Here is a 14,745-nt window from a genome sequence, read left to right as displayed (position 1 = left end):
TTTGTAATTTCGTGCTTTGTGGTTTGAGAATTGATTGCAATTTGCAGACAGGGAATTGGAAGGCTTGGAGGTTGCGTGAGGCTTCTTCCATGGAGCAAAAGTGATGGTAAATCATAGTTTGATTATTTATGATAAATATCGATAAATAATGGAGATATTTTGGTCATTATAAGACTATACAAAAAATTAATCCATCAAATCGAAATCATATCAAACTTCACATATTCTATTTTATTTTATTGTTTATCCTCATCTTCCTGCTTTTAATCACTCTTATTAGTTATCCTTCAATTATCATGTCATTCAAACCGAGTAGCACCTAAAAATAGCGATGATAACGAATCTGAACAGGATTGACCAATCTCAAGACCCGTCCCGTCAAAAAAAATTTGGGCCGGATCTGAATCCACCCGTCTCATTTTTAGACTCGCCCCCTCCCAAAAGCCGACAAATCCAATTCGGGTTAGACCCTTAAGAATTGGACTCACAAACCTCTATTAGGAAAACATTATAAATTCTAAAAAATATATTACAAAAAAATCCAAAATTAACAGTCGTCAAAATTATATCTAAACCAAAATATTTTAATAATAATTTAACAACTGAACAATAATGTGAAGAGACTATATATAATATAAAATATAAATATTATATATATATATATATATATAACGGTAGGTCCATTAAATCTCATTACCCATTCCGGACCACTCACTCCACAACCTGTTTAACCGGGTTTAGACACTCCCGAGCGGAGCCAAGTCCCTAACTGAAAGCCAGGTTAAAGAGAATATTTAAATAGTCTTTTACTCACCAAGATTTTGAATTATAACCTTTTTGAAAGACATTTTGAAAAAATAATAATGAATGAATAAAACACAATAGTTTTATTTTATTTTTCAAACTATCCATTTGTCCTGTAACGTCAGAATTCACTCCCTAATCTCAAAATCAATAGATTATGAGAATTCACTCCCAAACCTCAAAATCAATAATTGGACTGTTGACTCGGTTTAGTTGGGGTAGGCAGCAGTGCAGCACTACTCTAGATGGTCTGGACTTTAATCAGTAGATGGGCACATATAATCCTTGTGCGTCAACACCTTACAATCCAACACTCTCTTTGACAAGTCAATTTTTCAATCATTTTTTTGACAAAAGACGGCAGCAAAACTTCATGCCAACGATCATTATTCTAAAGATATTTCATTGAATCTACATAAAACCACAGTGCAATCGAGGCTCGACTCGCAGAATTTTTAGCCAGATCGTAAAATATATTATTCGTATTCGAAATTGTCGAATTCAAACCGAACTCGAACGCTCAAATTATGTTATTCAATAGTTCGAAAGCTATTATATTTTATTGATATAATCTAATTATATATTCTGAACTATTCAATTCACAAAATTTTCTTGATATTCGGATCGTTTTGTTTTGCTTGCACCCTTTCTTAAAACAGATAAGAGTGAAATTTAACCACTGACGTACAAAAACGTCATCTTGGAAAGTGATCCCAGTCCAGAAATTTCTCCCATACATCTCACAAATCTAAAGAGGAGATGGTGGCCATAAAAAGTTTTGATGATGCACACTATCACCAACCTCGCCTTAATCATAGGTTCTCACCAGCACATTTCAAATATTTCTTTGTCCAAGCTTTCTTAACAGAAGTAAAATCTTACCTAGATAGAGTGGCAGTTAGCAGTTCTAAGTGCCATGGTGTACCTTCGAAGCATCAAAACCAACTCGATGGATGGCAAACACTTGATGCATTACCAAATATCTTCTCTTCCATAGGACGTTATTGAAGGCATACAATCACCTCAAGTCTTTGTAGTCTTGCATAGTTTTCTTACCTTTCTGTCGTAATTGAGCATGGTACTGACGCTCTCAACCACCAGTATGATCTGCAATGATACAGATTTTGTAAAGAAAACTGAGAGATATCTAGGGTTGACATGGAAACATCCTCATTTTTGCCTAATTCAACTCCCAAGAAGTTATTTTCTTGCATTGCAATCTACCACTAAGCAAAGACGAATATATCATACAAAATTTTTCATTAGCTTCAAATGTTCCAAATTATCTGACAAGACAAAGGTTGTTCAGCATAAAATAATCTCAGCTATAATCATTATGTAGATTGAAAATTTTATTTATTTATTGCACAGAACTTCTCATTCTCAATCAACAAACCCCCAAAATCTTGAAAAATATAATTATTCAGTCATTGTTTCAATATTGAACAATGGAGACGGGCTCAAGCCTGAAATCCAGATGCACATTATTATAAAAAATTACAAAGAGTTTAGAACCTGGAAGCAAGCATATGCCATTGCAGTTGCAAAGTAAAAGTTCGCATTTCCAGTGCCCTGAAAATATGAAAGTAAATAAAAATTACGGACATCTACATTAACGATTTAACAATGACTTTTAATCCAATACTTGTTCTAATACCCAATTGGCAGATATAAATTGTGTAGATGCATCTATATCCACAGGCACATACCCTCCAAATCCATAGATTATGCATCACAGGGCTCAAAAGTGAAATCCCAACATATCCACAGAAGAGGAAGAACGAAAATTTCATTTCTGCATACACAGATAATAAGACGTCAGAATTTTGATCGAAATGAAAGCAAAAGCAGCATTGTTATTGAAAAGGTACCTGCTAGCTCATTAACAAACAATGCCAGTAAACTCAAGTACAGAGCTGAATCTCCAACCTGATTATTGGTGCAAATGATCAGTAAGAACAGACTGAATAGGTGCAGCATTCAACAGCAAGCCAAACATTAAAGTCTAATACTAATTCCAACCACACAGTTAATCAACATTACAAGTTCTATGAATAACACGTGCAAGGAACAAAATAACAGATACTCAACAGTCCATATATGTTTAGATGATTTAACAGCACATATGAACTTAGTAACATCTTATATTTCAGACTTTCCGTGAATTAATGATTAGCAGGTTTTATACACCCTGCTAACTTCGAAAGCCCAACACGAGGTAGCCCATATAAAACAGCAATTTGAAGATGACATGTGGTCAGGCTGGTTTAGATATAATTTACATGCATGTTTAGAACCATAGACTGGAGCATGGCTATATATTTTTATATTAATGGCTTGAGTTCATATAGTTACTACCCTCTTACCAATCTGTGAATATATCTACCATGTAAAAATATCCATTGCTTAATTTCCAGGAAAGTTCTACAAGAAGGTAATCATGTGCCATAAATCACAAGCATAAAATTATAAACACCGCAACAGTATATTATAGATTGCAGGCAAGCTAAATTAAAAACAGAAGTGCATATGATATCTTTGAAAAACACAGAGGCAGATGGGAAACTTACAGAAGGATAGGATTTCAGCATTGAAGAGATTGCCAAGTAAACAAAGGCCAGAAAGCATGGCCTGTGATATAGCCGTATGGCTAATGGCAATATCATGAATAGGATGTTCACATGAAAAACTATCAGGAAAAAACTTCTGAAAAAATCAAACACTTCTGCAAAGAAGTACCTGCATCGAATTTGTCAGATATTTTATAGCAATAGGGTAAAAATGAATGGCTAAACAAAGAGAAAATTTCACTAACACCAAATGCACATGCCACTAACCACATAACACCAATATTTGGAGATAAATCTTTCACAGACAAAATAAATCCATAAGTCCTGCAATTGGATTGATAGAATAACAGATAAGCAAATATATCATGAAGGATATCTTCAATAAAGAATGGAAAATCACGCAATAAATAAATAATGATGAAAACTATATGGAATGAAACACCACAAGATAAGGTCATAATTTTACTTCAAGATACATGGCGACCACAAACAGAAAGCATCACACCTTTTTCCCAGTAAAAGGGCCACAGAAGAGTAAGAGAGTGTATCAAATTTTGTCATTTGAACTAGATGATGTCAAAGTTTTCAAAGAAAAGCAGTGCGAGTGCAAAAACTATAAGGTAAAGTTCTAGTAAGCTTCTGATGAATATCTTGGGTAAAAAGTACAAGAAAATCTTGTTCTAAAGGATAGATCGTAATTATCCCCTAACAAAAGACAGACGCAAAATAGGGAAGAAACATCAAAAGTAAGACACTGGTAGACCATTACCATCGTAGAAACATCAAATATAAAAATACTACAACTTTCTTTGAAGTGATGCATTAAGAACAAAAATCCAATTAGAAACTAGGTATTTTATTTGCTAAGAGAGAGATGCGTATATAACAATTTACACATTTAACAGAAAGTTCCTGAAATGTAATACACCTTAAAGTTAGAATACGTGCTCTAAAAAGGACACAACTTTGGTGGATAAATTTATTCAGCATGAGAGTAGATCAGTGATTCACTGCATTTTACAGAAATGTGAGTAATGTACATAAGGAAGTATTGCAATGCCAACTTGTACCTGTTGAACATCTCTCCTAGACCACCATACTCTCTTACAGAACTAGCACACAAGAAAAGCACATATGTTATCCATATGCATGCCCAACAAAAGAAGAAAATGACTCTCCGCCAGCAGAAAAACGAAGTTTCTGTTGGTTTATTTAGCAATGTCTTATGTACATCATGTTCCAGTGATTTCTCATCAACAACTTGTAAATTACTAGGCAGAAACAATTTTCTTGGTGGTGCATCCAGGCCATAACCTAACAAAAAGACCACCTGGAAATGGATGAGACGAATTACATAAATAATGAGATTTATTATCTGCTGTAGCTCCATAAACACAAGTCAGTTATTTGACAAATTATCCATGAAATATACCGGTATGACTAAGACCAAAGGATATAGAGATAAATGTGTTGCTACAACCCACCCAAAAGCTGCCAGTGGTGGTAGTCCTGTGTGCATCAGTAGCAAATGACTCAGTTAGATTGTGTTCAAGTTCTCATACATAGTAAATGACTCATTTAGAGTAAACCGTATTTCTTAGACCGGAAAGATATTTTAAAATGTTAAACTAATGTCATTAAATCCTCCCAACTCATAACCTGACAAAGGCACATAATCTGCAGGCATCTGGAGAATAAATCTATTCCTCATGGTTTAAAGAATCACTAAATAACTCCAGGCATAAAGAGTTCAATAGATGGAGCATTTAGATAAACATTGTTCTTTTTACCCTTGATACTAAAGGCCAAAATTATCTTTAGACGATACTTATCTCAGTAATTTAAATGAGCACCTGATTGTGAAAGTCATATAAAGGAAACTTAAAGATGAAACCATGCCAAAGTATCAGATTACTTCTGATGATATATGTGGATTTTGGTCCACAATATTACCCTAGTGGCGAGAAACAGATACATGAAAACCATGCAGTGTTTAACTTCAGTACCTAGAAGAATTGGAAAGCTACTTAAATTTATAAATAGTTATTCAAAAACAAAACAAAAATAAAGGAAATGAAGTAGTTGGAGATAGCTGCCAACAAAAATTCTCCATAATCAGCAAAGGCAACATTAGATGCCGTGTGTGGCAACCAAGAATGTGTTCATCATAGGACAAAATCTAACGAAGCCAAATGACTTGAATTGATTTTCAACAGAAGAGATACATAGTGATTAGGTCAAATTATGAAGGTTAATGCCTGTGCTCATGAATAAAATAGTAATGCATCATTTCACTTACCAGCAGATGCCCCATAAAGTGACAAGATGACGAAAAGATTGTCGACAGGTGATGTATTGAAACCAACGCAGGTGACCATTGTGAATGGGTTCCATAAATATACGAGGGCAGCGATATCACCAGATGGCAAAATATCTAGAGAGACAGACAAAGTAACCCATCAATGTGGTAGAGAACAAATAAAACAGGATGGTCAGAGTTTGAAAGAGGAATGCAACCACACCGACTAATTTGCAAGTACGGATGTACCTTTATCTTGGAACAGTTTTTCAAGGCCTAGAGATTTCAATTTGTGAACATGTGAAATTTCAAGCATGCGCCCAGTAGCACGGATAAGAATTGCACTGATAAAATCTGCAATCACAAAAACCAGACTATATCCAAAGAATGTTGATAATTCCATGCTAAATTACATTTCAGTAACTGAATACGAAAGAAAATTTAAAAAATAGGCAGAACATACTACTATTGCTTTCTTTTGGACTAATATAGCTTCAGATGACATAAGGAAAACATACCAGCTTTTAACAGATTTTTTATAGGATATTACAACGTATACAGCTACACATTATGCACAGCTAAACACACAGCCTAATGAAGTACTAGAGGCTTCATTACATTTTCTTTGGATGGAATCCAAACATGGAATGCCACAGTGTCAGAATAAGGGGGGAAAACCTTCATTATAGACATTATTATTCCAGGCTTCACTTGCCCTAAAAGTGAAAGATTCTAAAATAAATACTTGATCTGTTTCTAGTCTTCAGATGATGTCATAACATGTCAACTTCAACAGAAAATTTGTTCAACTAAACATTGTCAACTCGGACATTGCATATCATGTTGGTGGGAAGATATAATCGAAGGAAGTACTAATTAGGAACAGATGGATACTTCATCAACCATTGTCAGCTTGGTCTCATTATCAAATAAAAGTAGCACTGCTTATTAAAGTTTATAAAATACGCAAGATGTTTCTAATGGCTTGGAGACCTGAGGCATGTGATGGGAGGAGACACAGTTCAAGTCAAATATTCTTCTAGTAGATTATGAGAACACTCGGTTTTAATTTTTTTAACACCTAACCATTTAATCATTTACAAAGTTATACCCAAACTTGCACAATGGCATCATATGTTCAACACAAAAAAACACTTGCATACATGACTGTCATGAAACCAATCGAAAGAGATAGAAAAAGCCAATACCTGCATAAGAGATGGTTTGGCAGTCCATCAGTTCTGCATAACCACATTCATATTCATTAATCTTCCCTTATATCATAGGAAAACAGACTACATAACTCGTTTCTTCACATTGTTAACTTAAAAGCTTTGAAATTTTACCTTTTCACAGTCAGAGGCCCAAGAATTCCGAGCAGTAAAGGGGAACCATGATACATAGAGCCTGCTCAATACAGCAACCAAAAATCATTACATTATATATGAGAATTTCAGTAAAACTAAAAAAAATAAATCTTCAGCAAATATAAATGAAGTTCACGAACCTTGATAAGGTGACATTGATAATTGCTTCAACCAGTAGCCTTCCGCCACTACAAAAAGTACGGTCCAACAAACCATTTGTCACACACGTTGAGTAACACGAGAAAATAAAAAATAATTTAAGTAACACTTAGCGAGAAAACGAAGTTACGGCGGCGGAGGCTGGTAACCGGAGTGGATACTTCGGTGCGAGACGAGAGATTGAGGTTTTCGGAGAAGTAAGCCAGAATCAACCTGAAAATGAGTGATGCAGCGGCGATTTTCCAAAACCCTAGCTTCTTAGAGTTGCTTCGATTCTCGATTCTCTCCTCCATCGGTGCTCTGAGAAATGGTCGCCCTGAGTTGCAGATCGGGAAGTGTATAGTCGCTAGTCGCCTGGGGGAAGCTACTGGTACTATATAAAGAGGAACGTCGTCGCTTTTTTAAGAAAAATGCAATAAAGTCTGTGAAACTTCTGCGGTTCGTTTTTCATTAAAAATATATTACAAAATTTTTTTTTCCTCGTATCCATCTATTCGATCGAACACATGCACGTATATATAAATATATTTTAAATATTTTTGAACAATTTAAAATAAATCAACCAACTATTATTTGCAAATCCAAAAGAAAGTAATCCAAAGCACAAAATCGTAAATATCAATATATTTAAACTAACATTATTTCAAAAATAAATTTAACTCTAACATCCTCTCAAAAATCTTTCAAAAACATAGAAGTCATAAAAATCTTTAAGTAATCATAAATCATAAACTTAGTTTTATTTGCGAAAAATTAACGAAGGGCCTCGAGTTATGTACACCTTCAGTCCAGCTAGTTCAACCATCAAATCATCCATTAACATCAACATCAAGCTCACCTACATCGATCACACTTAATGAGTCTATTGACTCAGTAAACCTTAATTATGATAACAAGTAATATATATACATCCACATTAACAGTGAAAATACTTTAACTTAAAATAAATTTTCATGTACATGCATAAACTTAAACATTTTTCCTTTCATTGTATCATATCATATCATATTTCTTTTCATCGTATACATATACGTTTTTCTTTTATTGAATTCGGATCGTTAATTGTGACTTTCGTATCAGCTGAAGCTCGATGGATCCATCTACGTGTAACCATAGTACTGGGCGGCGGGGATATCAACGACACTCTCACCCGTCAACTGAGCATTAGCCTTATATATCATCATATCATCATAATCATCGTATTAATCACAATCACTTCACCTCCTTCATCTTTTCATATTTCCGTCACTTATAAAAATTCAAGCATATATAAATCAATTTTCTTTTAAACCAAGAATTCAACATATCTTTTAGCATTAATGTTTCATCATATAATTTCATAAACATTTAAAATAAACATATTAACATTTAAACTTAGATGTACATCTCGATTTTGACTCGTATTGACTTGAAACTTAACCAAAACTTTATAATGGCCGAAAATTCGTGTTTGAAAATTTGCGGAAAAATAAAAAAAAAATTTACTTTTTAAAATAATTAAAAAGCCTCATTCACAAAATAAACTGATAAATCAAGTTTAATGTTTAAAAATAGCAGCGGAAGAACTTATTGTTCGCAAAATAACAAGTTTAAAGTAATCCAACAACTGTTAAAATGTTTGATCATAAAAATGGGGAATGCTGTAAATGAGGTCCTCGGGTTCCACTACTGCCGACCCAAGCTAGCTCACTGGTCCCCGCCCTCGGCCCCAACATCATCAGTACCTACAACAATCAAGTCTAGTGAGTCTAAAGACTCAGCATGCATATATCGTAAATAACGAGTAAATAATATAATAAAATTGCATGCAAGTGAAAATATCATGTCATGAGGCATAACGTAAAATATCGTGTCAAGATTAATTGTAGCACCCGTAAATCAGTAGACGTATAAGCCATGCATAATTCTAGATTTTTAAATTTAATTGACTTCATTGCATGATTATTTTAAATGCATTTATTTGAAGTTAATTATTCATTATTTCAGTTCAGTAGTTTGATTTTTAGCATTTCAGTTATTTCAGTGAGGCCGGACCGGAGTCAGAGTTTTGAGGTAGAATTTAAGATTCGAGAAATATTTCCAGAAGTTAAGTTAGCTAGCAAGTAAGTTCATTTAAGTTAGTAAGGGAGGTTTGAGGATTTAATTTAATTATTTGAGGTGATTAAGAAATGAACTCATTTAAGTTATTAAATTAAGGGGTTAGCTCACTAAATTATTTAAAGGATTAGTAAGGCTTTCAAGGATTATTAGTTGACTAGATAACCAACACTTCCCACTCATTTTATTAGCATAATTTCGGCCCCTTAGTTGCTAAGCAACTCAATTGCCAACTCATCAACCTTTTGATCAATTCTTTGCATGTAATTAGTAGGATAATTCTAGGATTTTTGGGAGCACAATTTAATTAAATAAATGGACATATCCTAGACTAGAAATTAAGCAAAAATCGGCCACTACCTCCTAGAAGCATCCACCAACTCATTTGATATCAAACCATAATTCAAAATTCAAAAATGAGAAGACTTGGTCTTGATTCTTTCCTTATATCTTGCACCCACTTCCCTCACCCTCCTAACCATTCCCCCCCCCCCCCCCCCCCCCTCTCCTTTTCGAAAATTCAGAGTGAAATCAGACCCCTTTTCAGTAGAAAAAACGTGAATAATAGCTAGGGAGAAAGGGAGAAAAATCGAGAGCAAGAAAGGTAGACAAGAAGCGCTCCATCTCCTCCGTGCCGCGTCGTCGTCGTTTCGTTCGTTTTCTTTCGAAACGAAACCAGGCATGTCTAGATTTCTTTCAAACCTCAATCAAGTCATATTATCATTTATTTTTCAGTACATGATCATGTTTATTCAAGTAAAAAAATCGAGATCCATGTCAAAACATTTTGGAACAACACATGCAGAATTTTCGTTTTTCCTAGGCAAGCTTCACGTTTTTCTTGGTTTGTGAGTTTCAGGTGATTGGTTCGACTCCAGGCTCCCAAGGCGACTCCTAGACACGTAATAGGATGCATTAGGACCATTTTGGCCCATTCAAACCAGCCCCATGCTTGCTGGAAATTCAGAATGACAGCAAGTTCCCATAGGCGCAGATTGGTGTTTCGAAATTTCAGTTTTTGTGTCAAGGGGTTGGATCTGATCTTGGCTGCCCTAAGGGCTCTTAGCCATGGTTGGATCACTCCCCTAGCATGTCTAAGACGTGACTAAGTCACCCTTTTGGTGGCTTGGTCCATGGCCCCTCGGTTTTTAATCAAAAGATCAAAACAGCCCCTTTCCCCATTCGGCTTCTTCCTTTGTTCAGCATATGGTTTCGGTTTGTGTTTGCTTGGTGTGGATCTTGGTTGGCCTATGGCCCTTAGCCACGGTTCATATCATGCTCCTAGATGTCTAGATCGTGCCATGGTCAATCAAATGGCCACTGGAATGACGCAAGACATCGATCTAAGCAAAACACTACACACGCATGCACGTTGCTCTCGGTTGGAACCTTCGGTTGAGTTTTGGTGTGATGCGGATTGTGGCTGGCCTAGGGCCCTTAGCCATGGTTCAAATCATTACTTGGGATGTTGGTAAGAGTCTCTGGTTGGTGGTTCACGCCCCTAATGGCCGATAGTCTCGAAACCAATGCAAGTCTTGTAGTTGCGCAGCTGCTGGAAATTACAGCATGTTTCTGTGTCGTTCAGAAGGCTCGTTTGAGTTCTTGGTTGGCTTTCAGCCCATGGCCTTGGACTGGACAGTGCCTCATTGAGTTGGGAAGGTCATGTTTTTGACCGTTTGTCATTCGGATCATTTTTGAGGTCATACGAGAATTTACAGTGCGATGTGCCAAATTGACTCTCGAAAGAGCGTTTCGTGTTTTGGCCTCCATTCCACCTAGATTTCGATCCTATCATTTTAGGAGCATTATTTTATGATTTTCAGCGTATTTTAATCATGACTATACGTCGGTTTGGTGTCGGTTCAGGTTGGCTCGGAGTCATGATTAAATGCGAAGTCATTAGGCGTCATAGTCGCATCTTTTGAATGTAAATTGCATAGTTGGTCAAGTTTAAGCTATTGCATATCTTTCATAGCACAGTTAGGTTGCAGCGAGCCTGGGGACGATCCAATCCAATCCAGTTGGTAAAATTACAGGAATTTTCATTACGTCAGTTAATTATTTTACGTGCATTAAACAGAAAATGATTATTTTTGAGATTTATGCGATATGGCTTGTGGTTCATTCACTATGTGGGAGTGTTATTTTATACGGTCGCCAGTGACCGATCAGTTCAGTATGGTACCACCCGGTCGCCAGTGACCGGCCAGCTCAGTTCAGTTTCAGCCTCCCCGGTAGCCAGTTACCGATCAGTTCAGCTTAGTGCAGTGGCCACAGGCGTAAAACATAATCTCAACAGAAAATTTTATCAGTTATTTCAGTACAGGCTCCAAGGAGCAGACATTTTTACTGTGATTATCAGTTCATTTATGCACGTATTATAATTGCTCAGTACAGATTATTTTTCAGTATGCCTCAGGACAGGATATGTTAACTCATGCATATTTTAAATTCAGATTTTTACTCGTTAGATGCGATTTATGCATGCTGAGTCTTTAGGCTCACTAGACTTGATTGTTGTAGGTACTGATGAGGCCAGGGCCGAGGGCGGGGACCAGTGAGCCAGCTTGGGTCGGCAGTAGTGGCACCCGAGAACCTCAGTGCAGCAGTTGTTATTCCGCAAACAATTTTTATCAGTCGTTGGATAATTTTTAAATTGTTATTGTTGGCAAAACTTTATTTTTTTCCGCTGCTATTATTTTAAACATTGAACTTGATTCCCCAGTGATTTTATGAATGAGGCCATTTAAGTTCTTTTAAAAAGAAAATTTTTAATTTTCCGCAAATTTCAAGAAAGGAGTTTTAGGCCCCTTTACAGTTGGTATCAGAGCGGTGGTTCTGTATAGGGTTTCACTACTACTGACCGCGAGAAGCTCATGAAGCCACGTCTTCGGTCTGTAAGTTTTTCAGTTCAGCATTTTGTTCAGCATTTTAGTTAAAGCATGAATTATTTTGTCAGCATGCTTCCAGATTTTCAGTATTTCAGTGTTCATTTAAAATAAAGTATGGAATTATGCATGTTAGTTACGTGTGGGTTATGTTGGAACAGTATGCCCCCTAGACGCATTTTAGAGCGCAACAGAGAGGAGGAGCCTCGCCGAGAGGACAGGGAGGAACGTAGATCGGAGGGAGACCTACCACCTCCTCCACCGCCCCCACCGGACATGAGTGCCCAGATGTTAGCTGGGATGGCAGAGTTCTTCGCACAGTTTGCGGGGGGCAATGCCGCAGCCGTAGCCGCAGCCGCAGCCAGGCCGACAGGGCCCGAGGCTGTTTATGAGCGATTCATGAAGATGCGCCCGAAGGAATTCTCTGGGACATCTGACCCCATGGTTGCCGAGGGATGGATCAAATCCCTCGAGGTTATCTTCGAGTTCATGGAGCTGGGAGACGCAGACCGAATCCGGTGTGCCACCTACCTGTTCACTGGAGACGCCCGCTTATGGTGGGAAGGAGCTTCGGTAGCCCTGACCTTGGCTACACTTTCTTGGACCCGCTTTACGGAGGTTTTCTACTCCAAGTATTTTGCTGAGGAGGTTCGCACCAGGCTGACCACCGAGTTCATGAGCCTGAGGCAGGGGGATATGACGGTTACGGAGTTTATCCGTAAGTTCGAGAGGGGCTGTCACTTTGTGCCCCTGATCGCGAATGATGCCAGAGCCAAGCTGATGCACTTCCTGGTGGGTTTACGGCCGATCTTGCGCCGGGATGTTAGGGTATCTGACCCTGCTACTTATGAGATTGCCGTCTCCAAGGCCTTAGCCGCAGAGAAGGATCTGCGGGATATCGAGAGGGATCGCCAGGGCAAGCGCCCAGTCCAGGCACCGCACCGCCCTCCTCCTCATCAGCATCAGCAGCAGAATAAGAGGCCTTTTCATGGACCTCCCAGGAACCGAGGCCAGCAGCAGCAGCAGCAGCAGCGGGGACGCCCAGCCCCGAGGACTTAGGAGCACCCAGTTTGTCCCAGGTGCTCACGTCGCCATCCTGGAGCATGTATGGCTGGCTCAGGAAAGTGTTTTAAGTGTGGCAGTCCAGACCACATGTTGCTGCAGTGCCCTCAGAGGAATCTGCCTAACCAAGGCAGAGTTTTTGCTCTCCATGCCGCGGAAACCAACCCGGAGACTATGTTGTTGACAGGTACCTTTAAACTTTAAGTTATTCTTCGAATTTCAGCATTTTGGGAATCGGGATTTAGATTTTTGAACTTAGAACTGTTATAGGATTGCATGCTCTACTCAGATTTATTTTGGGGGGAATTAAGCTAGAGGAACCTTGACCTTTGCATGTCTATAAGTTTAGATCTTGTAGTGGGATTCAACTTAGAGCTCCGCTCTTTCAGGGAGAATTTTTATATCTGGTTCCGCTACCAAGGCCTTGATAGATTCAGGGGCCACTCACTCATTTATTTCGGAGGTCTTTGCAAACTTTCTCAAGATCCAGACCATTGGGCTAGATACAGCCTTTTCAGTAGTGTTGCCGTCAGGCGAGGAGATGGCAGCCACCAATGTTATCCGAGATATAGACCTTAAGCTGCACGGTAATCTTGTTTATGCGGATCTGATTGTGCTACCGATGCCGGAATTTGACATCATCCTAGGGATGGACTGGCTATTGAGGAACAGAGTGTTGATAGACTTCCAGCGGAGATCCGTTCTTGTCCGACCGCCTGGAATGGAGCAGTTCGTATTTGAGCCGGACAGGTACTTTCCTTTACCGCGCATTATTCCTTATGTTCAGGCTAGGAAACTCATGCATAGAGGGTGTCGGGCATTTCTAGCGACCTTTTCATCTGTCCCCGAGGAACCCAGCCAGTCAGCCTCAGATGTTCTGATTGTCAGAGATTTCTTAGACGTTTTTCCCGAAGACGTCTCTGGTATGCCACCCGAGAGAGAGGTGGAGTTTTCCATTGAGCTTATGCCAGATACGGCTCCGATATCCAAAGCGCCGTACCGACTAGCACCGACAGAGATGGCAGAGCTTAAGAAGCAGATTCAGGAACTTCTCGACAAGGAGTTCATTCGCCCGAGCTTTTCTCCATGGGGCGCGCCGGTCTTATTTGTGAAAAAGAAGGATGGCTCGATGAGGCTTTGCATTGACTACCGGGAGTTGAACAGGGTTACAGTGAAGAATAAATACCCACTGCCGAGGATTGAGGATCTATTTGACCAGTTGCAGGGAGCTTCGATTTTCTCCAAGATAGATCTGCGTTCTGGTTATCACCAGTTGAGGGTGAGAGATGCTGATGTCTCGAAGACAGCTTTCAGGACTCGTTATGGCCACTACGAGTTCCTAGTGATGCCGTTCGGTCTGACGAATGCGCCAGCGATCTTCATGGATCTAATAAATCGCGTATTTCAGCCGTACCTCGACCAGTTTGTGATAGTGTTCATAGATGACATTCTCGTCTACTCCAAGAGTCGGGAGGAGCACAGCAGGCATCTGACCACAG

General features: G+C 38.5%; 1 protein-coding gene across 2 annotated transcripts; it reads right to left on the bottom strand.

Annotated features, from left to right (window-relative positions):
• Nucleotides 1–1,397: 1,397 nt before the first annotated feature.
• LOC142518009 (uncharacterized) lies at nucleotides 1,398–7,623 on the bottom strand. Of its 2 annotated transcripts, none has more exons than XM_075620578.1 (14): nucleotides 7,330–7,623; nucleotides 7,181–7,228; nucleotides 7,020–7,080; nucleotides 6,882–6,914; nucleotides 5,923–6,047; nucleotides 5,674–5,808; nucleotides 4,807–4,883; nucleotides 4,445–4,704; nucleotides 3,642–3,698; nucleotides 3,375–3,543; nucleotides 2,676–2,733; nucleotides 2,514–2,599; nucleotides 2,320–2,376; nucleotides 1,398–1,911 (listed from the first exon to the last, which is right to left on the bottom strand). In XM_075620578.1, exons 1-14 carry the CDS (start codon nucleotides 7,490–7,492, stop codon nucleotides 1,828–1,830), a joined length of 1,413 nt encoding a protein of 470 aa, XP_075476693.1. In that variant the 5' UTR covers nucleotides 7,493–7,623; the 3' UTR covers nucleotides 1,398–1,827. The 2 variants fall into 2 exon arrangements, with proteins under 2 accessions (XP_075476693.1, XP_075476695.1); XM_075620580.1 differs by having other exon boundaries at nucleotides 5,923–6,027; nucleotides 7,330–7,431.
• Between the last annotated feature and the right edge of the window lie 7,122 nt (nucleotides 7,624–14,745).

Source organism: Primulina tabacum, chromosome 11 (assembly GCF_025594145.1).
Source record: "Primulina tabacum isolate GXHZ01 chromosome 11, ASM2559414v2, whole genome shotgun sequence".
Classification (NCBI taxonomy): Eukaryota; Viridiplantae; Streptophyta; class Magnoliopsida; order Lamiales; family Gesneriaceae; genus Primulina; species Primulina tabacum.
Note: the sequence above shows the minus strand (reverse complement) of the source record. Positions and strands in the feature narration are given on the sequence as shown.